This window comes from Chenopodium album, chromosome 5 (assembly GCF_948465745.1).
Source record: "Chenopodium album chromosome 5, dcCheAlbu1.1, whole genome shotgun sequence".
Classification (NCBI taxonomy): Eukaryota; Viridiplantae; Streptophyta; class Magnoliopsida; order Caryophyllales; family Amaranthaceae; genus Chenopodium; species Chenopodium album.
Window position 1 is genome coordinate 14,865,100 of NC_137838.1, and position 24,467 is coordinate 14,889,566.

At 37.5% G+C, this 24,467-nt stretch overlaps 1 protein-coding gene across 1 annotated transcript; it reads right to left on the minus strand.

The window, feature by feature from the left end:
- Positions 1 to 6,791: 6,791 nt before the first annotated feature.
- LOC145631964 (nuclear pore complex protein NUP155-like) lies at positions 6,792 to 22,685 on the minus strand. The gene is made up of 13 exons (XM_081684205.1): positions 22,333 to 22,685; positions 18,697 to 18,866; positions 17,314 to 17,440; positions 13,326 to 13,588; positions 11,461 to 13,120; positions 11,166 to 11,378; positions 10,814 to 11,061; positions 10,338 to 10,740; positions 9,857 to 10,062; positions 9,280 to 9,628; positions 7,912 to 8,130; positions 7,484 to 7,809; positions 6,792 to 7,034 (listed from the first exon to the last, which is right to left on the minus strand). The coding sequence occupies exons 1-13, from the start codon at positions 22,492 to 22,494 to the stop codon at positions 6,917 to 6,919; spliced, it is 4,464 nt and encodes a 1,487-aa protein (XP_081540331.1). The 5' UTR covers positions 22,495 to 22,685; the 3' UTR covers positions 6,792 to 6,916.
- Between the last annotated feature and the right edge of the window lie 1,782 nt (positions 22,686 to 24,467).

Genomic DNA, 24,467 nt, shown 5'->3' on the forward strand with positions numbered 1-24,467 from the left:
GTATAAATGAGTTAATTTGAGTTAAATGATACATCATATTTGCGTTGATGAGCATGTAATTGTGTTGAATTGATGTTAATTGGAGTGAATAGGAAATGCAGGAAGTTTAAATGATAGTGTGTTCATATAATTACGTTGGGTTGAAGGTGGATAGGAATTCTCATTGCAATTATCAATTCCATGTCCACCATGAGAATTCGCTGGATGAGGATATATCATTCGCCGACTTCCTTTCCTTACCCCAATTTTTAATCTCCGGTGTCGATTCTGTTAGATACTGTAAACTCCTTGAGTTGGAGTGTATTCCATTGAATAATATATATAGGGTTACAATAGAAGACCTAAACACGTTAGGTAAACTCACAAGATAATTCCAGAATATTTACAAAATTATATCCTTCTATACAGAATAATATCTAGAATATTTATCATATTCTATCATACCCCCGCAGTCGTAGCGGGAGGAGGACGTACGCTGAGACTGGATCTGAATTCCAAAAATAGTTGTCGAGGTAGGCCTTTCGTGAAAATGCCTGCAAACTGATAACGTGAAGGAACGTGTAAGACCCGTACATGCCCCAACGCCACCTTTTCTCGAACGAAATGAATGTCCATTTCGATGTGCTTGGTGCGTTGGTGTTGTACGGGATTATGAGAGAGATAGATTGCACTAACATTATCACAATAAACAACAGTGGCCTGCCGGAGAGGGCACTGTAACTCCAAAAGAAGATTTCGAAGCCAACATGCCTCGGCAACAACATTTGCGACGCCTCTATATTCTGCCTCTGCACTTGATTTTGAGAGAGTAGGCTGACGCTTCGAAGACCAGGAAATGAGATTGTCCCCTAGAAAGCAACAATAACCCGAGGTCGGCCGACGAGTGTCTGGACACCTGCCCCAATTTGCATCAGTATAAGTGATCAAGTGCATGGATGATGAAGGATATAAATGTAACCCATGATCAATGGTGCCCTGTATGTAACGCAGAATGCGTTTCAATGCATCATAATGAGGCTGTCTTGGGTCACGCATGAATAAACTGACCTGCTGAACTGCATAAGTAATATCAGGGCGAGTAAAAGTGAGGTACTGTAAAGCACCTGCAAGACTACGATAGAGTGTTGGATTATCAAATTCAGGGCATGTCTCAGCACTGAGCTTGGATTGAGTATCCACTGGAGTCGCCGCAGGTTTACAACTAGCCATCCCTGCGCGCTCTAAAATTTCCTGTGCATATTTCTGCTGAGACAAAAACAAGTATGAAGGAGTACGAGTGACAGCAATGCCCAGAAAATAATTCAGAGGACCTAAATCAGTCATCGGAAATCCTGCACGAAGGTGCGAGATGATGCGCTCACGTAACAAATCTGATGATGTAACCAACACAATATCGTCAACATATAACAATAAATATGCCATATCTTTCCCATGACGGAAAATAAATAATGAATTGTCACTCTTAGCAATGACAAAGCCCATCTGCAAAAGATAGTTAGCAAACCGCTGATACCAAGCTCGTGGAGCTTGCTTTAAACCATATAGAGCCTTACGTAGCCTGCACACATGGCCTGGAAACCTCTTGTCAACAAACCCGGGGGGTTGATGCATATATACACACTCATTCAAATCATCGTGTAAAAAGGCATTTTTCACATCAAGTTGGTGAATAGACCACTTTCGAGACATAGCCAAACTCAAAACAGTGCGTATAGTGGCCAGCTTAACAACCAGACTGAAAGTTTCATCACAGTCGACACCTTCAACCTGAGACCTGCCATCACAAACTAAGCGAGCTTTGTGTCTTTCAAGGTCACCATTAGCATTTAATTTATGACGGAACAACCACATGCAATTCACAATGTTCACCCCCGTAGGCCTAGGAACCAATTCCCATGTCCCTGTTTCAATTAAAGCACTATATTCATCACGCATCGCAGCATTCCAATTTGGGTCGGAAAGGGCTTGTTTGTGATTTTTCGGGAGTGGGGATCGAATAGACATGGTTAAGCCATACTTGGGGTTTGGTTTAACTATACCGTGTTTTGAACGTGTTTGCATTTGGGGTGAGAGAGGTGGAGGTCGAGTAGGTGAAATAGGTGTATGACCTCGAAGAGGTGGAGGTGTGTAAGTATTGGAGGGTGAAGGGTGGCTTGTGGCAGGGCTGGAGTGAGGCGGGCTGGGTGCGGCAGCATGCGTGGGGGAGCCAGCACGCACAGAGCTGTGCTGGGCATCACTGCTTGCACCAGCAGCCATTGCCTGGGGCGATGGCAAACCAGCGTGCGCTGCTGCCTGCCTGGGCAGTGGACTCCGCAGGCTAGTTGTGGCTTGCTGCTGGGTGCCGCAGCTTGCCTGCGGTGTGGGCTGTGGTGGAGTGTGTGGCGCCATGTGAGGGGAGCAAGGGGTGTGTAGCAGATTTTGATATTGGATCAAAGGCAATGGATCATCATTCCCCAAAAAATTATAGTCCGAAATTTTATAGAGAGAAATATTTCGATGAGGAAGGGTGTGTTCATCGAAAGTAACATGACGGGAAATTATAATTTTATTGGTGGAGATATCAAGACATTTGTAACCCCTATGCTCGGAAGGATATCCTAAGAAAATACATGGTGCGGATCGCGGAGCTAGCTTATGAGGAGCAGTCGCGGAAAGGTTTGGAAAACACAAACACCCAAAGACTCGGAGATGAGTGTAGGACGGGACGACCCCAAACAAGGATTGAGCTGGAGTAATTTGATTTAGAGCTTTTGTAGGTAAAATGTTAATAAGGTAGGTTGTCGTTTCAAGGGCGTGATGCCAGAACGGAGGGGGAAGAGAAGCATGAAATAATAGAGTACGCTTAACATTGTTAATTGTACGAATCATGCGTTCGGCTTTGCCATTTTGAGATGATGTGTGTGGGCAAGAAAAGCGAAAAACGAATCCATTTTTGACACAAAATAATTTGAACGGGTCATTGTCGAATTCACGACCATGATCACTTTGAAAGGACTTGATAGGGCGTTCAAATTGAGTGAGAACATATTGTCGAAAATTAAGAAAAGTTTGAAACGCTTGAGACTTGTAAACAAGAGGAATAGTCCACACATAATGAGTAAAATCATCCAATAAAACTAGATAGTATTTATGACCCTTTTCACTACGAATAGGAGAAGTGAACAAATCAGCATGAATTATATCAAACGCAGAAAAGGTTTTACTATTAGAATTATGAAAAGGCAAACGAACATGTTTTCCCAATTGACAACCTATGCAAAAGCTAGTGGAGTCATGCTCCTTATTACAATCAATCAAATTTTTACTCCTAAGAAAATTAAAGGTGGGTGCCCCGGGATGTCCTAAGCGGTTGTGCCATGTGGATGGAGACAAGGCCGTAAGAGAGGTGGCTAGACAGGTTGATGGTGATTTGGTCACTGGATAAAGATCCCCCGTACTATTGCATCTGGTTATTAGTTTCCCCGTTCGAAGATCCTTCACAGAAAAACCACTAGGATCAAACTCTATAGAAACAGAATTATCAGATGTAAATTTTCTAACAGAGATTAGGTTTTTAATAATTTGGGGAGCTAAATTAACATCACGTAAAGAAAGGGATTTGTTAGCAATAGTAGAATGACCATAACTCGTAATTGGAATGCGATGACCGTTTCCCACTTGAATATAATTATTTGTGCTCAAATTAAAAAGGGGCAAGAGATTACTAGCATTATTCGTCATGTGGGAAGTGGCTCCGGAGTCCATGTACCAAGACGGATCATAGTTTTGAAACCCCATAGTTGCAAAGGCATTTCCGAGCTCGGTTGGAGTCATTGCCGAGTTGTAATCCGGTCCTTGAGCGGTGTAGGCCTGTAGTTGGTACGGTGGAGGAATACCTTGCGGAGCTACAGGTGCATAATAGGCTTGCTGCGGCATTTGGGATGGTCGAGGCTGTTGTACCCATTGCTGCGGGTGTGGGTAAGGAGTCGCAGCCCACTGTCCACCCTGCTGGGTTTGCTGCTGCTGTGGTGGACGTGCGGCCCATGTAGGCTGCCCCTACTGAGGGGCTTGTTGCGGTGCCTGCTGCTGCTGACCAGAGCCTCTGCTGCGGCCCTTGCCGCGCCCTTTGCCGCGGCCTCTGCCACGACTTGCTGCTGGTGCACCCCCTCTGCCAGACGGTTGCTGCTGCTGCTGGGAAGCTGGCGGAGCAGGGGTACTAGACTGGTTTAAAGCACCAGTTTGTGCGACGAAGGAAGAAGCTGGAGTGCTTGTGTCATTCGCCTTACGAGACTCCTCGAGGAGAAGACATGATCGAGCAGTTTCAAAGGAAGGCAGGGGCTCTGTTTGTTGCATCATCGTAGCCACTGTGTCGAAATCGGTGTTTGTAAGTCCCGAGACCAAGCGAATTACCAATTTTTGCTCCGACACCGGTTGATCAACATTAGCAAGTTGATCCTTTAAGGTCTTCAATTGCCGACAATAGGAAGAAATATCTGGAAAATTAGACAAATGCAAGGAATTAAATTGGTTTTCAAGGTAAACCGCCCTAGTAGATTTATTATCCTGAAAAATTTCCTTGACTTTATTCCAGATCTGTTGAGCCGTAGCCCCTTTTTCTATAACCGTTTCAAGCAAATCCTTAGAGATTGTGCCATAAATCCAGTTCTTGACAATGGAGTCAAGTCGTTTCCACATCTCATCCGATATATCCGTCGGTTTGGGTGTTTTGGAGTCAATGTGATCAAGAACATTGTACGCGTGTGCATGACACTCAAACAATTCAACCCAACTAGAATATTGAACGTCGGCTCGATCAAGAATAAGAGGAATAACATTCTTGATATTATTAACACCTAAAGCAGGGTGATAATTAGAAGAGGATGAAGATGTGTCGTCATCTTTGCCCATAGTTGCAGCAACAAAAGTAGGCGCACCAAATTAAAACAAAAGGAAGTGGGAAAAGGAATTAATTGATAATCAAATCAATTAATTATAGTAGAAAAGCAATTGCAGGTGCACTAAGGAAAGAAATTCCGTAGGAAGAAGACAAAGATGGCGGCTAAAAAAATAAATTGCGGAACCTAGATCATAACCTAAAGCTGTGATACGTTAGATACTGTAAACTCCTTGAGTTGGAGTGTATTCCATTGAATAATATATATAGGGTTACAATAGGAGACCTAAACACGTTAGGTAAACTCACAAGATAATTCCAGAATATTTACAAAATTATATCCTTCTATACAGAATAATATCTAGAATATTTATCATATTCTATCAGGTTCATTATGATCATCACCGAGAAGTTTTTCGAGATTGAGTTTCACCGGGTCCTTCTTCTAGCCGGAGTTGCAACGACGGTGGTCTTCATCACCGCTGATGCCGGCTTCTATCTGACCTCCATTGATGGAGCTTAAGGAAGTGAGAGTGAAGGAGATTAAATGAAATGGAGAAGAGAAAAATGGCCTCAAATCGTGTTCAACCAGAATAATGGGATTAGCCAGATGTGGTGATTCCCAAATTCAAGACAAAACGACATTCAAAATGACCGTTTCCAATGGCTAACGTCCAAGTTAAGTGCCACATGACCTGCAAACGAAAAAAATATTAGACATAATCTCTCATAATTGCGAAAATGCCATCATATTAACAAAGATTGTTAATATGACTTATTAACCGGGGCTGGCTCGTTTTCCTACTACACATTCCTCATTTATGACTCAAAATTATTGTCCTCATCATTAAACCATAAATCCTATCACTTGAATCAGCACTGATCACTTATGTCAATTTCTTCATCAACCCAATTCTAAAAGTGTCAAAAACTAACACGATTTAACCCAATCTGAAAAAATTCAAGATTATAACTTGTATGAAAAAAAATGACCCAAATTTGAAAGACTTTACGTGACGGAACCAAACCCAATCTTGTGACTCAAAATTGACACCTCTACCTCATTTCCATATCTCTTCTTTTCAGCAAATCCACTATTTTCTTCCTTATAGCAATATAGGTCTCATATAATCAACTGTGTTTTTAGTTAATTTTTGTCAACTAGACTGTCAAAAAAAAGCTTTCCAAATGGGACTCATTACTAGGATATGTTAATTGACTCAAATTCCCCTTGATACAGTTAGCCTAAGCCAACCTCTTAAACAAGTTGCCTAGCAAACCATAGTGGATTAATTGTTTTTTTTTTTTTTTAGCGAATTAAGTATGCTATTTCCGTTTCAATGTAATTGCTTGATTGTCCTATAATGGTGTGCATCTCTAGTGTATGTGTTCATTTCCTGCAACTCTAGTGCATGTGTTCATTTCCTGCTTAAGATCAATGCTGTGCATCTCTAGTGCATGTGTTCATGTGTTGTTTCCCTTTTTGCAGATAAACTAGTGTGCTGATAAAAAGCCAACAGATTTGCTATACTTATCGATATAAGCTCGAGGAGAGGAAGGAGGTAATAAAGACATGGATTGGCAAACATGCCATACTTTTAGTACATACTTACGGAGATATGGGTAGTGAGAATAAGTGAAGCTTTATTCATACAGAATTTAATTCCAAAATATGTACTTGGATTTATGCAATGACATAATCTCATCACCCAAAAATAAAAATCAGTGCTGAATAGTTGGATACAATCTGACTTTCACTATTACAGAGTAACTAATTGAAAGAAAACTGTATTAGGACAATGGATTTTGGACCCTCATCAGTGGTTTGATTGACGTGGTGATAATATATGGCATATGATGTCAAATTATTCCTTAAATTAAGACGTCTAAGTGGGATGATTTAACTGAAAGCAGGAAGTACACGAAAAGCTTTTGAATCATGCCCCAAAGACTCACAAATCACAATCATCATATTTCAGAACTGTGGATCAATGCTGATATTAATACAGTACATACAACAAATTGCTTCAAAAATCAAAACCTTTAGTAGTGCGGAAAAGAATATGGACTTATTAATGATTCTTCTAATTCTCGAAATCCACGATACACTGCCTCTGTCTGGCTTTGTGGTAGTGGCAATCTTCGTACCTCAGTCATATACCTGAAATTCCAAGTTTGACATGGTAGATCAGAAGTAATGAAGAAAGTTGGCAGTCTTGGCAAATAATTAGTATACAAGTTCCATCAAACGGTAAGCATAATAGTTAGTAAGCAGCCTTTCACTCTATTTAGCCAAGTCATGAAGTGCAGTAAAGCCTGTTATCCTATGGTCAAACCAAATTTCCCGCGGTGGCACTAACTTACTCAAAGCCACAATATGTAACACAACATCCAATGTCTGCCAACAGTCATTTGATAGAATAAAAAAAAAAAAATTAAAAAAGGATTGGTACCATCTTTCTTTTCTGAGTAGCAAGCAGACTAAGAGAAAAAAATTACTCACAGACAATGTAGAAGATTATATAGAAAGAGAAGTACTTAAGTGCATGTAATCCAGCTAACCCAAATTTTATTGAAAAATAAATAAAAATAAAAATAAGGAATTGCTACCTATTTGCAGCACTGGTGATCTTATCTCGGACCCCTTGGTTACCACCAGCAGTTTGATCAGGTAGGTATGTTCCTAAGATTAGTGAAGCTCCAACAGAACTTGTACCAATTGTCTGTGCAAAAATGGACATAGCCCATTCTCGAAGCACCACTAGAACTGAACGAAGAAGCCGTAGCTTGAGCATTGGTGATGTTAAAATTGCTCCATTAGATAGCAAGTGATCATAAGTGTTAAGGACAGGCTCTGCAGCACCTTTGCAGGCACCAAGGAGAGCTCGCGGAATCTCATCATCTCCAACACACTCAACTCCAGAAGTAGATCTCTCCTGAGAAACAAAACAGAAGTTCAAATTAGTTGATCCACAGCTTCAAAAAATACAGTTATTGTAAGCAACATTACTAAAGGTCATTCATGTAAACATCAATACCAGTGCAGCCTTCTCCAAATGGAGACATAATGTATCTAACGGCAACATAGCTCCATCTCCAGGATATAGACGAGGACCAACCCTCTTCAAAACTGAAGAAGCTTCGGCAATACCACCCCTTGAAAGAGACTGGTCAATAAGTCTGGCCCAAGTTTCTCTAATAATATTGCTGTCAGTATCACCAGAATAGCTTGCAAAATACAACATTTCAAGACAAACCTGTGGATCAAATACAGAGCCAAAACCAACTTAAGATTGAATACCAAAGCATAAAGGAGAGAAATTAAGTTATGCAGTAAAATTTCCAAAATGTCTTTAAAGTAAAAGACATTTCGATTTGAATCAAAGCAAAATGCTACTCCCTTGCCCCCAAATTTATTGCTTGACGAAGAAACTTTGAAATAAATAAGTAAACTTTCACCTCAAAGTTTACGCAAAGGATCAAATCGCCTCGGCATTAAGGATAAGGATTTAAGAACATTCAAAATCATAATTTAGCCACAAAATTATAGCTTTTGGTTAGTAGTTAATATGAACAAATCAGATGCATTTTCGTATACTTCAATGAAGGGGCTCCTGAAAATTCTACATCAGTTTGATATTGCCAAGAAAGAACCCCCACAAGATTCTTAACATACTTCTCCAATAGTTCTTCCTACAACAGCATGCAACCTTAGGTTTTTTTATTTTACTCAAATCGATTCTAAATTTGAAGGATCCCTCCCCATCAAAGTGGAATTTCATCAGAAAAATTGTGTAACCCTAGAAATTAAAAGTACTTGAGTGGATACAATTTTATGTTAAGAAATTTAGAAAAAATGCTCCACCTAAACAGTTATTCAAGCCCTACACTATAGTGCTATACCAAAGAAGAAAAATAACAATGAAGAGACCACAGGAATGATTTTCCAATGTCAACATTACTTGAGAGAGCACAACTACTTTTTGTGCATGATGGCATGCTATGCCATAAGACATCAAATTCCAAAGGAAATATCTTAACCACTTTTCTTTGAGAGCAATATAATATTACTTCAAAAACTCAAACCTCTTCCAAAATAGAAAATCTTAAAAGCATATCCCTAAACAAAGAATTCCTCACAACTATTTATCAACTACCAGTCACATCAAGAAACTTTATCGAAAACTAGTGTCAAGTATCTAAAAACTATACTTCTCACGGTACCTATGTATGCATAGCATATCCAGCAGCAAAAATTTGTGGCAGCTTACAAGAGATAACCATGCCTCAAAATCACATATAGAAAGGTAGAATGAAACATACTCCAAGACAAGCACTATGTATTAAATTCTATATGTTCCGGGGGGGGGGGGGGTATCAGCAAATGAGAGAGTGGAGTGATCTACCTCCCAAAGTTCATAAGGAACAGCATAGTCATTATACAGCTGAGTGATACTCTTCAATTCTAATGATAACTCTTTCACCTTCTCCCTCATGGAGCTGGCCAAATTAACTTCACGTCTTTCAAGAGTCTCTTCATTCTCACCAGACTCTGATGTTCCAGTGCGAGATTCTGACCGTGAGGCAATAGCCTCCAGTTCTTCTCTGATCTTTATCTGAAAGCGCACTACAGCAAGCTTTCCCTCAAGTAAATCAAGCAATCCATCATCATAGACACCTTTTGCAGAACTCGCATAACCATCACTATTGCTTGCATTTTTTGCTTGTAAAACAGCATTATTTAAGTACTGACACCTGACATGACAATGTGCAAAAACTAATCATGTATACTTTGATTGGCATATCAAGAAATAGTAAGCAATCAAGAAAAGATAATGTTATGGTAGTAGAATGGCTAGAGCCTTCCTCTTCATTATGTAATCTTGCTCTACAGGGTCCAACAAAGGATGTTTTGTTTGGTTTTATTTTTAAAGTTGTTTAATGGGAGTGGTATGTGTTAAAATACAGAATTAGAGCACTAACCTCTGCTCCAAGCTGGGGACATCTCTATCCTCTATGGAACGCCTTTCTGCCAGCTTCAACAACACATGAGCTGCAAGCAAATGCTGGCGTTTCATGATGTAATAACGTGCCAGGAGATCTAGATATTTGGCTTGATTAAAAGAATTACGGACACCCATATGACCCATTGCTGAAGTAGGGTATGTAGTTGATGAAGCAGCATGTACCTGTAAGTTAGAAGACCGCACCCACTACCCGTGAAAAAAATATATATCTAGGAACAAGAATATAAAAAACTGACGTTTCCTTCCTTAAAAAAAAAAAAAATATTAAAAACTGAAGTAGAAGATCACACCCACTGTACATTGTCATACAACAAAGAAGAAGATCAAATTAAATGATATAAGGTCCAAAAATTATCCATTGAAGGCAATACCAAAAGCAGGAATTGACACCAAGAAAAACCGAGGAACAAAAATGACAGCAGAAGTTTCAAATGTACCTCATCTTTGTGTTCAGAGGCTGCATGCTGCAAAAAAGGAACCAAATCAGGACCTCCGAATTCCAAAAGCTCATTCTCCAGACCCAGATCAACCATAGTTCGGTAGAGATACTCATGAAATATTCTATCAGATGACTGGACAGCGAGCTGAAGAATTTGACATATATACTTCTTTCTAGAGGACTGATCAAGAACAGATCTTGCAGATGCAGATTTAGTGGGAGAACCAAATGCTTCTCCTTTCAGGTTACGTAAAGCACCAGTAACAATTTCATAGCATTGTTCACGCTGAGCAAGAGCACGTTCTCGAATTGCTGGATCTATTTGATCATTAGATGCATTCCCAGCAGGATCAAGAATCTGAGCCTTTTGCAAAGGCAAGTGCACAACAGCTTCATAGAATCTGCAACTCCTTGATTGTTAGCAAGTACACTTGATTAAGACACATACAGGATAGAATTTTGGTATAAGCTTACCTCAAGTCCTCAAATCTTTTACATATTGTGCGTAAGTCTGCAGACTCGGGGACCTGACTCAAAAAACTAAAGGCCTCCCTAGCAAGAGCTTCCCTCTCTTCAGCATCAGAAGATATAGCAGCTCTCTCAAGACATTCCACAGCTAAGTAAAATTTATGATCAGACTCCTTATAGTAACTTGAGCAACCTTCCCGCAGTTTCCCACTAATATCATCCACAGTCCCTCTACCATCACGACCAGTATAATACTGTGGGAATAGAGAAGCAAAAGAACAAGATTAATTAATGCAGAAGGAAGACACAACAAAACTGAGTTGGTACTCATTTTTTAATGTCCCACAAGCCGTATTACCTCCATCAAGGCAGAGACAAGCCTAGTTGGTAGCATATCACCTTCCTCAGAGCAAACAAGCTGATGAAAAGTCATTTGAGTTAATGCACGCCTTAAGTCAGCGTCAAAACCTTGAATTAACCGTGACACATGATGCAATGAAAGCAGTTGTAGCAGAAAAAGAGCTTCACTGGATCTGAGCAGCAGCTGCCGAAGGCATTCAATTGCTCTAACCTGCAGGGTACAGGAAAAAAAAAAAAACTCAGATAAGAATCATTATTTTATGGTTAAAAAGGGAAAAACAGCAAAAGCAGACCTCCTCAGCAGCAAGTTCTGCAGAATTGTAAGGTAGCCGCTGTCTTCTATTAGATGCAAGTCCATCAGCAGACTCCATATTACGAGAATAACCCCCAAATAAATGTCCTGTCATGCTTCTGTCACCACCCGCTAGCGTTGAACCACTTGAATATAAAATCGAGCCTGTCAAATCCCCAAGGCCAGCAACACGTGCATACATTCCTCTCCTTTGATTCTTACGTAATCTAAAAAATTTCTCTAAGGAACGGATTTTGTTTTCAAGAACTTGCATAGCTGAAACAGATAGTCTGCACACTATAACACCATTTTCAGATTGATCAGAGTCTGAACCACCTTTTATAACCATAACAGGAAGCTCCCACAGCGGAAAAAGCAACCTTGCCGTGCACAAGCACAACCCTTCATAGGCACCTGAAAATACAGGCTCAGCCTCCTGAACTACCTGCCCCATACTAAACCCACCAGCAGCTGTTCTTGTGTTTGACAATGCATTACTACCTTCTAGTTGGGGCATTCCCACAAATCTAGGGTCCTCATACGCCTCAGCAGCTTTTTCAGTAATAATATTGCCTGTAATATTTTCTGTATCAACTATTTTTGCAGCCAGCATCAAGCACATTGCAGCAGCTTCTCCTGCCCCAAAACGATTGAAAAAGTCTTCTAAAACTGCTCTTGGTGAGTTGGATTCCAGCAACCTTCTAAGGATGTCAACTGGCCTATTAAAAACTAACTCCATCATGCCCATGGTACTGAATACAACAATCCGCCTCCTTGGTAATATATGCTGAGTCGAAAGGTCACCTCTGGCCCATAATTTTGCAGACGCTTTCTCCAGCGACTCACCTGAGCTACCCAAACCAAAGAACTCAACTTCTGAATAAAGAGACTGCACCATTAATGCAGTGTCTGGTAAGGGTAAAACATCTGCTACAAACAACATTCTGCCTTCTACAGGCAGAGAAGATACAGTTTCCCGCAAAGCACGAGAACTCCTGACACTAGTCGCCATATTCCCTGAAGGAGAAGACTGAGCAGTGTAATCTTTGCAAACAATAAGAAGAGAGGATGCATTTGGAGGTGAGGAATCAGAAAGCACAAGAGTTCCAGCAGAATGATATGCTGTTTCAACTTTCAGAGAGAGATCCTCACTCTGAGCATGACCAATAAGAGGAACAGAGCCAAAACCAAGTGCACCCGTGACCCCCAGAGGAGGAGAAGGTCTGATTGAAACAAATTTCAAACAACTTGGCCTATGATGGTTACCAGAATATTCATGCAGACCTCCAACTGAACCATTAAACCCACAAGAACCAGTAGAAAAATACATTCTTCTCCCATCAGATAATACAGCAACGAGGTGAAGAGATTTTGACTCTAGTGAAGATAAAGGTGAAATGCAAACTATAGAGGGTTTTGCAGATCCACTACCAGCTCTTGACCCTGTTGACTGTCTACCTCCATAATTTGGGTCCCTCTGATTTATAAAGTTCCTTTCCTCTGCCACTTTTTTGAGAGGTCCTTCTCCATTTTGACCCAACTCAAAAACTTGAAGTTTCATAGCTTCAGTTCTTGCATAGAATATGTGCCTTTCATTGTCAAAAACCATCTCAACAATTGGATCAACGGCTCCAAATTTAAAGACATTTGGCACAACCCATCTGAACAGATACAAAAGCAGAGTATAAGCAAAAAAAATATTCTTTAGATCATGGAATGGCTTCGGTTCAACATTTAAGTGATTAAACAATAAACATGGGGAATAAGAGTATATAAATCATATATTAATATCAAAGGACATAGCATGTTGTACAGAAAACATTATGACAAAGTTTTATCCAGCTAGACCAGATATATGATATGTACCTTGAAAGGACGCTACCAAGACCTGAAGTAAGGCATACTTTACGGCAACGTTTTTGCCAACCAGATCCTGTTGTGTATAATAGCTCATAAATGTTACCATCACGGCCAGCTAAGAAAATACGACCTTTATCAGTGCACGTAATACAAGTCATTGTGACTCCCTCAGATGGAATTGTATATTCAGAAAGTGGCTGTAAAGAGAGCTCTGCATATGGATCAGTTCCATCAGCTGTTCCTGAACAGCAAACTCCTACAAGAATTAACTGAAATCTGATCTTGTTAGCAACCAACAGCACCCAAAAAAATACAAGGGAAACATCAAATTAAAGGCCAAAAGAAGTAAACGTATACATGGAAAGTAAGAGACTCCATTAGGCACATTATTTTAATATCAAATAGACCATTGTACATTAAATAATTTCTCCAATAAGAGGTGAAACATAATTTTTTTTATTCTTATCTTTCGAATAGAACTCCTATTCAAAGCTTTAATGAAATAATCTCCTCAGTTACAAGGATGAAATGGCCACTTTTCTAAAAGTCGCATTTATATGACATTAGTACCAGACTTTAGAAGTGAGCTATAGCAATTATAAAAATCACAAATGGGCATTCTCTGGTGATTTATATGATCTTCCTTGTTATAGGCTAAAGTATTGTAATGACACTTCCAGGTCACCTATCCACTTACCAAGTTCTCACTTTTTTTCAAGACAAGAGTATGTTGGCCTAATGAAAAATCAAAAACTCACGCTTATCCAAACTAAAAAGTGAATTCATCAAAGTAAAGAGATTGTAAATGAAAAAAAAAAAAACCACACTTTATTTTGTACCAAAGATGCATGAAAAAATGTTGAAATTCAAAAGGTGGGTGAAGACAATGTTTCGTATGCAATATTTCATTTCAACCAAGCAACAAATGGAATAGTTCTAGAGTTCATAAATTCATTAAACAGCTCTAAGGGAGCACATATAAAGAGATAGAAAGTAAAACAGCTTATAGATCATTGGAAAGAATGTAGAAAATTAAGTAACCTTTTCAACCTCTTTCTTTTGTTGCGGAACTAAAGAACTTATAACATAAAACCCCATCACATCAACACATGTAAAAATGGATTCAAACAGAAATATGTATTTATTTGGTTGAATTAATGCAACTACTAAGAAATAGTAAAATCCATTATCGGACCTTCATCTTATTACAATTACAATATTACATACTAAACGACAAGTTACTAATAAAGGAAAAGCAAGAACACATTCCAAAATAGTCAAGATACCAGTGGTAGGCTCAAATTCTTGTGGTACCTTGTACTACAGCTAAGGGGAATGGTCCTTAAACATGAAGAGTGATTTTCAAGGGCCTCTCAATATCATTGTCGAATTTAATTATTAATTGAGAATCAGATCTGCATTTCAAAATGTTTTATGTAAAAGGCAGAATAATGAATTAAAAATCAATTGCTAATCTTCCTTATACTGTACCACCCCCACCCCGGCGCTGGTTCCCATCGCCGTAACCCCAACCCAGCCCCCACCACCATCACCACATCCTAGCCGACCACCCTCAATCGACGAAACTAGCCCAGCAGACCACCCTTCTTTGTCGAAACCAGCCCAACCGTACCCCAACCTCCTGGGTATGGGTTTAGGTTCAATGAGGGCGAGAGTAGGGCAATTTGTGGGTTTAAGTATGGGTGTGGGTTTCGACGGTTTTGGGTAGGGTAGGAGTTCGACAACGGTGGTGGAGGTGATGTTGCTGTTGTCGGCTGGTTGGTTTGGGTTGGGATTACGGTGGTCCGGCGACGTTTTCGGCGGTTCATCGACAGTTTTGGGGCTGGGTATGGATGACGGCGGTGGGAACCGGTGCCTGTGGTGCGGGTGGTGGCTAGTTTGGGATTTTAGGGTTTTCCTTTTTCTTTTTTAAATTTTTTCTGTTGTTTTAAAGGAAAAATGGTCATTAATAATACAACTTTTGGGCCTTTTTTTTAATAATACAACTTTTTGATTATTTCTGAATATTACAATCATTAGGGGGTCTTAATTTTAAACAAGACATAACAAGAAAAACAAGTTAATCATGCCACGTGTCGTTATATGATTGGCTTACATAAGTTTTTTTTCTCTCTCTCCTTCCCCGAGCTCCACCATTGCTCCATCCCCACCACCACTGCAACACTCGCTCTCATTTCCACCACCCAGAACCGCCCCTCCCCCTCCCTCTTCCCCTTCCCAACCATCGCTGCCAACCCCCACTACCAGGCCAAAACTCCCACATAACCCACCAACCAGCCTCGATTCCACCCCCACCCTTCTGCAGCCCTGATTCCAGCCTTCCTGACCACTGCAGCCAACCACCACCGCCAAAAACTCCCACACACCCACCAATAATCCGAAATTCCCTACCTGACCAACCACAACTCCCTTCTACCTCAAGAACAGCAGCCACCAGCAGTTGTTCCCTCTCCTCGCACCAACAATACCAGCCCCGCATCACCAATTCCCCAATTTCACACCAAATCATAGCCAAAGCCACCAAATAGCACCAATCCGCCACCCCCATTCAGCAATTAAATCAAAATCAATTGGTAATCCAAATCAAATCAACATCAACAATCGCAAATCAACATCAGCAGCAACAATTGCAAATCAACATCAATTGGAGGGGGAAAGAGAAAGGAAAAAAGCGGCAAGGTGGTGGGTTTTTCCTTGATTTCGACGGAGAGGGGAAAGCGGCAAACTCGTGGGAGCACGGCAGGGGATGCGAGGAAAGGAGATGGACTGGGCGGGGGATGCGGGAAAGGGAAAGGGAGGTGGCAGGGAAGGGGTGGCCGGAAAGGGAGGTGCAGCAGGGAGAGGAAGGTGGCCAGAAGTATGGTCGTATGTAGGGGGAAAGAGAAAGGACGAAGAAAGAGAAAAGGGAAAAAAAGTCACCAATTATATGACAACACTTGTCACGCCTAATGGATTTAACCGGTTACAAGTTTTTTGTCTTGTTTAAAATTGAAACCCCTTACAGGTTGTAAACTTGTAATATTCAGGTATAATCCAAAGGTTGTATTAGTTAAAAAATGGGCCAAAGGTTGTATTATTCTTGGCAATTTTTTCTTTTTTTTAATCCAATAGATGATTGACACATGTACAATGTGAAACCCACTTAACGGTTTTTTTGGATGGCAAAGTTAAGTGGTGGTAAAACCAGTTTTTTGGGTTTTTTTTTTGGTGTTAATCAAATTTTGGGTTTTTTTGGGTGGTGTCATTATCTAAAATATCCAAAAAAAAAAAAAGGCAAGATTACAAAGGTAGCTCAATTTGAGCACTCTGGAGCACTGTAATGTCTCCTCCCACTAGCATATAACAGATGAACACATAATAAATAATCCAGCTGACCACTTCAAGTTCCATCCAATCAATAGAATTCCAAAAAAAGAGTTAGCATGTTTCACATCCAAGTAACAGAAAATCAGACAATAATATGGGAGTGAAAGGAAAGAAAAGTATATCAAGAACAAGCGAGTTGTCAAGTGGCATATGCAAAATGTTGTTTAAGTTGATGCTTGGTAAGAGATCTAACTGATGAAAGGTTAGAACCAATATATCATCTTAAAGTAGTCCTCCTTTCTTTCTTTCTTTCTTTCTTTCTTTCTTTCTTTCTTTCTTTCTTTCTTTCTTTCTTTCTTTCTTTCTTTCTTCTTTTTATTTTTTTTATTTTTTTTAATTCATTGTTTCACTTTTGCACTGTTTACATGTCATACTTTTACCATCTTTTCAACTAATAGATAAAACCAAGTATAAGGTAAATTATTATTTGGTTTGTTTCCATATAAGAATACGAATTATCAAATTTTTATAATTTATAATAATAGCCTTATAAGAATTAGAGATAACTGTAATAGCCGAAGTCATTTATTGACTGAAAGTCAAAATGGAACATTTATTAAAACCGGAGGGAGTATTATCTGGATGATTGCACAAAAAATTCAAATACCTCAGCAGGTGTAGCCAACACCAAAAGATGCTGTATAGCTTCAACAAAAACGCCAGGTTTAGATTTAGCTAGGCCCACAGCACATATAGCTTGTTCCTCTCCACTGTACTCGGGACATTGCCCATCCCTACACATAGATTACAATGAGATTAAATAAGACTAGTTACTCAAAGGCAGAAACATCAAGGCAGATAGAACATGCAAGCTTCAGAAAATGAAATGACAAACAGATTTAGTCAGTTTTACAAAACACACTGTATATTCTTATTCTCTTTGACGTTATACAATTCATGCACTTCCCTTTTCCAGTAAAAAAAACAGTCTCTCAAAACCTAAGATTCACACAGGATGATTGTGGTGGTGGTGTACATATAACCAGTGGTTATGTAAAAGACTAAATAGGGCAAAAAAAAAAAAAAAAAAAAAAAATCATTCCCTGCCTCCACCCCCATCCCCCATATAAAAATATAAACTAAAACTAGAATTAAAAAAGTACAATAAAACGTAGCTATTTTCTCCTCATCACTAAACAATAGGCCAGATTATTTTAAATTTACTAACCTAAACTTTGTACATTCATATGCCCTTTAATGATATGGTTAACTAAGATTTCAATACAGACTACATTGGTACCATGGAGATATATAAAATTAAAAAGCGAGGGAAGTCTAAAAATGAACCCCGCACCCCCGCTTTGTCTTCCTCTCTCAAATTCTTTATGAAACAGAAGGTCTATGCTCTAATATTTTCTTTTCTCAAATTGATGTTTTGATTTTTAAATCTAGGGTTTAATATTACTATAGTGCGAATTTAAGACTTCATGCCAGTTCATTTTCACACCACTCCTCTTTTTTCTCTAGTGGCTTTGTGGTCTCCTAGACAAAGTGTCCAATCACAAACCAAAAAACTGGCACAGATTACATGCCTGAATAGGGGTCGTGTCATGTCAACCCGAGTACGAAGCCAAAACAGCTGTGCCGAAGTAACATAGTATATCAGTAAACAGTATAGCCATTGTCAAGATACAAACCAACACACCAAGTCACAAACCATACAATGATTGAAAGCGAGTGCAAAAAAAGGTCGAAAAAGAAAATTACTGACAATAAAGAATGAACCCAGCACATGGCCAATAAAAACTCATATAGATCAGATTAACACTAAGCCAAGCTTGCAATTTGTTAATGTTGAATATAGCAATTTCAAATAATTCAAATAAACAATTAATAATCAAAATAATAAAATTAATAAAAGTATCCATGAAAGTGATGGAAACCCCACCCCCTGTGCATTCTCCATGCCAATCATTTTGTTCCTCTAGGTAATCTCAAATTAAAAAAGAAGTATCATGAAAAGATGCAAAATATTTATCAATGTAATTACCACTTGTCAAAACGCCAAAGAAATAGAGAGTTGTCAACTGATGCCCATGCCCTACGTATCTCAGGGAAAATTCCGCATAGAGCAGTTCCTTCACCACCAGCAGCATTATATCTCTCCACAAGAACATTAGGTAACTCCCAGCTATCTACCACTTCAACTAATGGAGGCCACTGCAATGTAAATAAGCATCCGTAAGTTTAGATTATTCATTTTAGACCAAAAACAAAAAAAAAACAAAAAAAAAAAAAAAAAAAAAACCACACAATCAAGAATCGAATGTCGTACTTTAATTGAAATTCTACAAAACACAAGTAAACTTGCAGCAGACAACAAAATCACCTTACACAAATCCCAATTCTTGATGTGAACTGGACCTGTTAATCATTATAGCAATACATGGAACCTTAGCCGACACACAAATGTTTTGGTCAAACTAAAAGTTTCCCAACTTTCTATTGGCAAGAGATTAGCAACATGTTCTAAATACTTTAATCTTAGCATAAAATTTAATCACTATATTCACAACATTACCCTAGAAATTACAACTAAATAGATAGAACATGTGCCTCTGTTACCTAACCAATTATCTGCTACAAAATCTAGTCTGGGTAATTTGTACTCTAGATGCCTTGTGAGAAGGCACTGTTGTAGATAAGAAGTCTACATCCACAAAAGCCCACCAAAATCAATTTTTTCCATGCTTATTTACAATTCCTCCCTACATCATACATCATTCTTTCAGCCATTCAGAGAATGGTTATCTTCAGATCATCATTAATCAATGATCTGGTTTCCAGCAAAAATAAGCACCACACTGAGATCTAAGTACACTCCAGCGTGCTCATTCTACTCACAATATATTTCAGCTGTCCCCTGATGCAGGATTAATGCGGACTAAAATTAGTTATTTTATTAGTCATTTTAATTTTTAGGCTTGGATTATTTTACAAATTAAATCAAACTCAGGTAAATTATCTGTTATTCCTAAGTTTTGGATATAGTGGGTAGAAAATAGATAGAGATAGGATTTTATTTTCAAATAAACTCGTTAATAATTAGGTTTGTTTAGTTTTTTAATGTTTAGTTATTTAATTATTTTAGGAATGTTCTAGAAATATAATTTGTCCTATATAAAGGGATTAAGTTGTAAGTTCTCATAATGAATTTTCAGATTAAATCAATAAAAGTTCTTTTGTTTGTTTTAGTTTAAAACAATCATTTTATTAACCTGGTGATTAAAATCATTAAGCTTGTCTAAGTGCATTAATTAGTGGATGGCATGTCCTTTAAACTACAGTAATCAACTTGTGTTCTTGATTAATTCTTGGTGGTTCCTTTACTGAATAAGGCTTAAATTTATCCTTGTGTGCATATGATTCTTTCAACCATACAAATTATCCCCCAAACTATACAAAAATACATAATGTATTCAAGTTCTAGGTGCAGGACATTCAAATGGCAGTATTAAGGATCATATTGTGCATTACTCTAATGCTAGAAACCTTGATGGAAAAGTGGCGAGAAGTCTTAAGCAATTATAAAATTAAATAGAACAGAAACTATTGTAGACCCTATAAAGGCGTGGGAGATAAAACTATCCTAAGACCATAAGCTAGAGGTGAAAAAAATAAGGATGGTCAGGTGAGCAATCATACCAAAAGAGATAAAAGTCAAAATTGAAGTGATAAAAGATATGATTGGAATAGCAAATACTGAATAAGATGCCAGAAACAAGAATTGAATAATTTTGAAACATAACGATAAGACGCCAAAGAATAAGATATTTTCACAATATATAGGATAAATCGATAGTCTGAAGGTCCAATAATTAAATGAGGTGAAATTTTTAGGGAGGAACTGATACTTTTAAAGCTCAAGGAAGAAGATCAATTGATAATAAGCAGCAACATTTAAAAACTGAGGTAGTTAGCTGAAAGTTAGAGAACCTTTTCCTATTCACTCAGGATAGACTTTTTTTTTGCAATAGACAATTACCCTGTGATTTAACAACAAACAAAAGGATTGACCCAAGGTTTACATAAACTTTCCATCACAAAATTATTAATAATATTGACAATTTGACATGGAAAAGCCTTCCAGCTCCTCATTTAAGTTGTTCATGCTCTAATTTTGATGAAATATCTTGAATATGATGAAATTCTTTTTGGAATTCCAAAATTTGATTCCCAAAGATACAAGTATAGGGAAAGAGCAAGCAGAATGAAACATACTTTTAAAATGCTTAGGGGTAAAGGGATAAAAATCTGGGCCAGATAAATTCACTGAATTAGTGTCTATGTTAAAAAAGCCAAGTGAAGCTAGGCCCTACACCTAGGTCACCTTCAATGAAATTACAAGTTAGCATGATCTTAAGATTGTCCAGGTTTCTTCACATTATCTATGCTGTTAGATAGGTCCCAAGTCTACTATGTAGTACTCCGTATTGTATATCAAATTAAACAGCACATTAAAGTGAAAGAATAACTTTCAAATAATACACGTGTAAATATTTCTTCATTTTTTAAGAAAAAGGCCACTTATAATACCCAAAAAAAGTAAGACTGTAAAATGTATTAGTCATATAACTTTCTCTATTGTTTGCTGATTCTTACCAAACAAATGTTCAAAAAATTAGTCTCTATGTTCACATAGCCTAGTCCCCATGCTTATCCTACCCTCACAACAAATTTGTGGATTTGCATTATCTTCTCCAAATAGTTCAGGCTTCCTAGGTCTACTAAGTTTCTCATTTGCTAAAAAATAGAAAAGTGAAAATTGTTATTGCCTTAATGTGGGTTGTGCTTATCATTCTTATCAAATCATGTGAAGATCATAAACCCAAATTGTGTGACGCGCAAAGTACCTAATATGTTGGATATTATCTTGATAGTAAAATTTATATTTTTGGAGCGAAAAAATATGATCTTTCAAGACGATTACATATGATAGTGACATTGTTTTTCTTCAATTTCTTAAATACTAATCAACCAAATGTCCTTAGGGCTTGTTTGTCATCATTTTTTTAATCTAAGTTTAAAAAAAAAAAAAAAAAAAAAAAACAAAACAAAACAAAAACAGGATACTAGAAAAAGTTTTTTCCACTTTTTTGTTGCCAGTTTTCAAAATTAATATGATTTTGATAGGTTTGCACAATTGTTTCATCATATGACATACTCGTATAAAGTGATACCAAACGGACCCTTACATTTCCACTGTCTCGTTTCTTTACCTTTTCTCATCATTCACTTCTTCCAACAAAACTAATGGGTAATGAATCAATTTGACATGAAAGCAAAACCAATGTTCAAACATATTTTCTTGATTAACACTTAAAACATAATCCCAAACAAGAAATTATAATAAATTGCTCGAAATTAAGCACAAACTACATTCAAAAATAAAATGTAAATAAGCAAGAGCAAAAGATTGATTGAATTAACTCACTATTTTTAAATTAAGTTCACTTGAAAGTAAACCCAATCTATTGGTTCAAATTAAATTCCCTTCAAAGTAAACCCAATTAATCTTATCTCATTCCCTAAAAACATCAATTGGGTTTACTCAAGAAAAAAACACAAAAAACTAAAACCCCAGAAAAACTTAAAACCCCAATTCACAATTAACAATTGACAATACCTCTTTAGGGTGTGTAGTGTAAGGATGACTAGCATATCTTGCAGCATCCAAAGCTTCATCGAGGTCGATACGAATAGAGACTTCTCGGCTAATGCGGTCACTGACGACAAGACCAGCATGAGTGACATCTCGCAAAGCAATTTCTTCATCACTTGACATCATTCTACTTCACCCTCACCCTTTGGAAAACCCAGAAATTGGTTGGTTTTAGAGAGAGAAAGAGAGGGAATAGGAGAGAGAAAACGTGGGTGGGTGCATGAATTGAAGGTTTTACCTTGGTTGAGTAATGGAGTTGGGCGAAGAAAGTGTGTGAAAATTGGGGGGAAACCGCGCTGAAAAACCCCTCCCCGAGTTTTGTGTTTTTAGGGTGTGAGAAGATTTACAATTTTAGACTTTGTAATATTTGGAGGCAACTTCTATAGTCTATGAGTGATGAGTCTATGGTATTTTCTGTTTTCTCGGTTTTTGAATAATTGACATAGTAGTAATCTAAAAATTGTTATATAACCCCCGGGTGTCCGATGCATTCAAGGTATTATTTGCTCATTTTATCATCAAATAACAAATATCTTTGGTTGTACCATACACCTGGGTGTGTATAACAACCTCTCCTAGTAATTAATCTTGAGTCTGCACTAGTTTGAATTATATGATTAAATGTAACTTAAAATATAGTTGATATTGTGAACTTTATATTAAGGATCTTGCTAACGAACGCTCCTGGGGCGTTGGATAAACATTTAAAATATTACCTAAAATGGTATTAATTGAGTAAGCATGACAAAATCATGCATCGATAGGTGTAATTAATGTTCATTTTAATTTAATCTTTCTATTTTTATGTAATACTCGAGATTTTAAAACATGATTTATTATACTCTACTCTATATGATATGTAATCCCCGTATTTTTAAATATTTTATAAATGAAATTTTATTTTATTTATAATATTAATTTGTATTTTCTAGATTTTATTTTTAAAAAAGTTTCAAATTATTTTGTGTGGAAAATTATTTTATTACATTATGGTTTTTATGAACCATCATTGTATAGTTTATGCCCACATAAATAAAGTCTAGTCCATTTATTCTTTTGGCCCATTATTTTTATAATGCCCAATATTCCTACTTATCATAAAACTCTCTCTCCTATAAATACCCCATACATCCCAAAATTTTCCTCACACGAAAGGTTTAGTAAATTCTATTCTCTTTATTTTTATTTCTTTTAATTTTCCTTTATTTTCTTTCTTTTTCCCCTTTTCTTTTTCTTTCTTTCCCTTTCCTCCTCCTTCACGTGAGCAGGCTCACTGCTGCCCAGACCTGCCGGCGCCGCCTACAGGCCGTCGACCACTACTGGCCGCCGATGAACCACCAACCCAGCCACCATGGCTGCCCCTTCTTCCTCCTCCTTTGTTTTCTTTTTATTTTTTTCTAAAATTGTTTAATTGTTTTGGGTTTTGGTTTTATTGTTTGAAATTAATTTAATAGTATGAAAAACTATATTTTGATGATTAATAGTTATAATTTCAGATTACATAATAATTTTAAATTTTCAGATTTCATGAGTTCTAAAACCTAGGGTTTTAATTTATTGAAATTGGGATTTTAGGCTTCTAATGATCAATTAAATTGGGGTTTTTGTTCTTATTCAATTTCTATTGATTAATTAAGCATAAAAACATGTTTTAAAGGAAGTTTTAAGGAGTTTTAATCATATTTATACTGCTGGAAATTTGGTTAAGTATTAATTTATGATTATTGGTTGTTTTATAGGAGTTGATTATTCCCTAGGAGACTTTTAAGTGATTAAAAGTGGCACAAAGGATTGTTTACACGAGGTACGTACATGTCTACTTCGTTATAAGTAGTATCATGTTTAGGTACCAAAAGAAAATAACTTAGTTTCATGTTTAGAGAACACTTGGATGAAAGTTGTTTGGTTATAAATTTAATTAATTTATGTGTTTATGTTTATGAGACATGTTTTGGTGAATTAATTATGTTTGTATGGAATTATGGACGCAAGCATGTTTAATGATATTGGATTAATTGTTTGTATGGAATGTTGATACAAGCATGTTTTTATTGGTTTGGTTTGTTAACCATATTTGATTATTGAAGAATTGGACTTTA

Excerpts from the sequence above, each read along its gene's own strand:
- LOC145631964 (XM_081684205.1), bottom strand. The coding sequence starts at position 22,494 with ATGATGTCAAGTGATGAAGAAATTGCTTTGCGAGATGTCACTCATGCT. Across the intron at positions 17,441-18,696 it reads CTTTGGCGTTTTGACAAGTG|GGATGGGCAATGTCCCGAGT; the intron begins GTAATTACATTG and ends ATCTATGTGTAG. Across the intron at positions 13,589-17,313 it reads TGTTGGCTACACCTGCTGAG|TTAATTCTTGTAGGAGTTTG; the intron begins GTATTTGAATTT and ends ATCAGATTTCAG.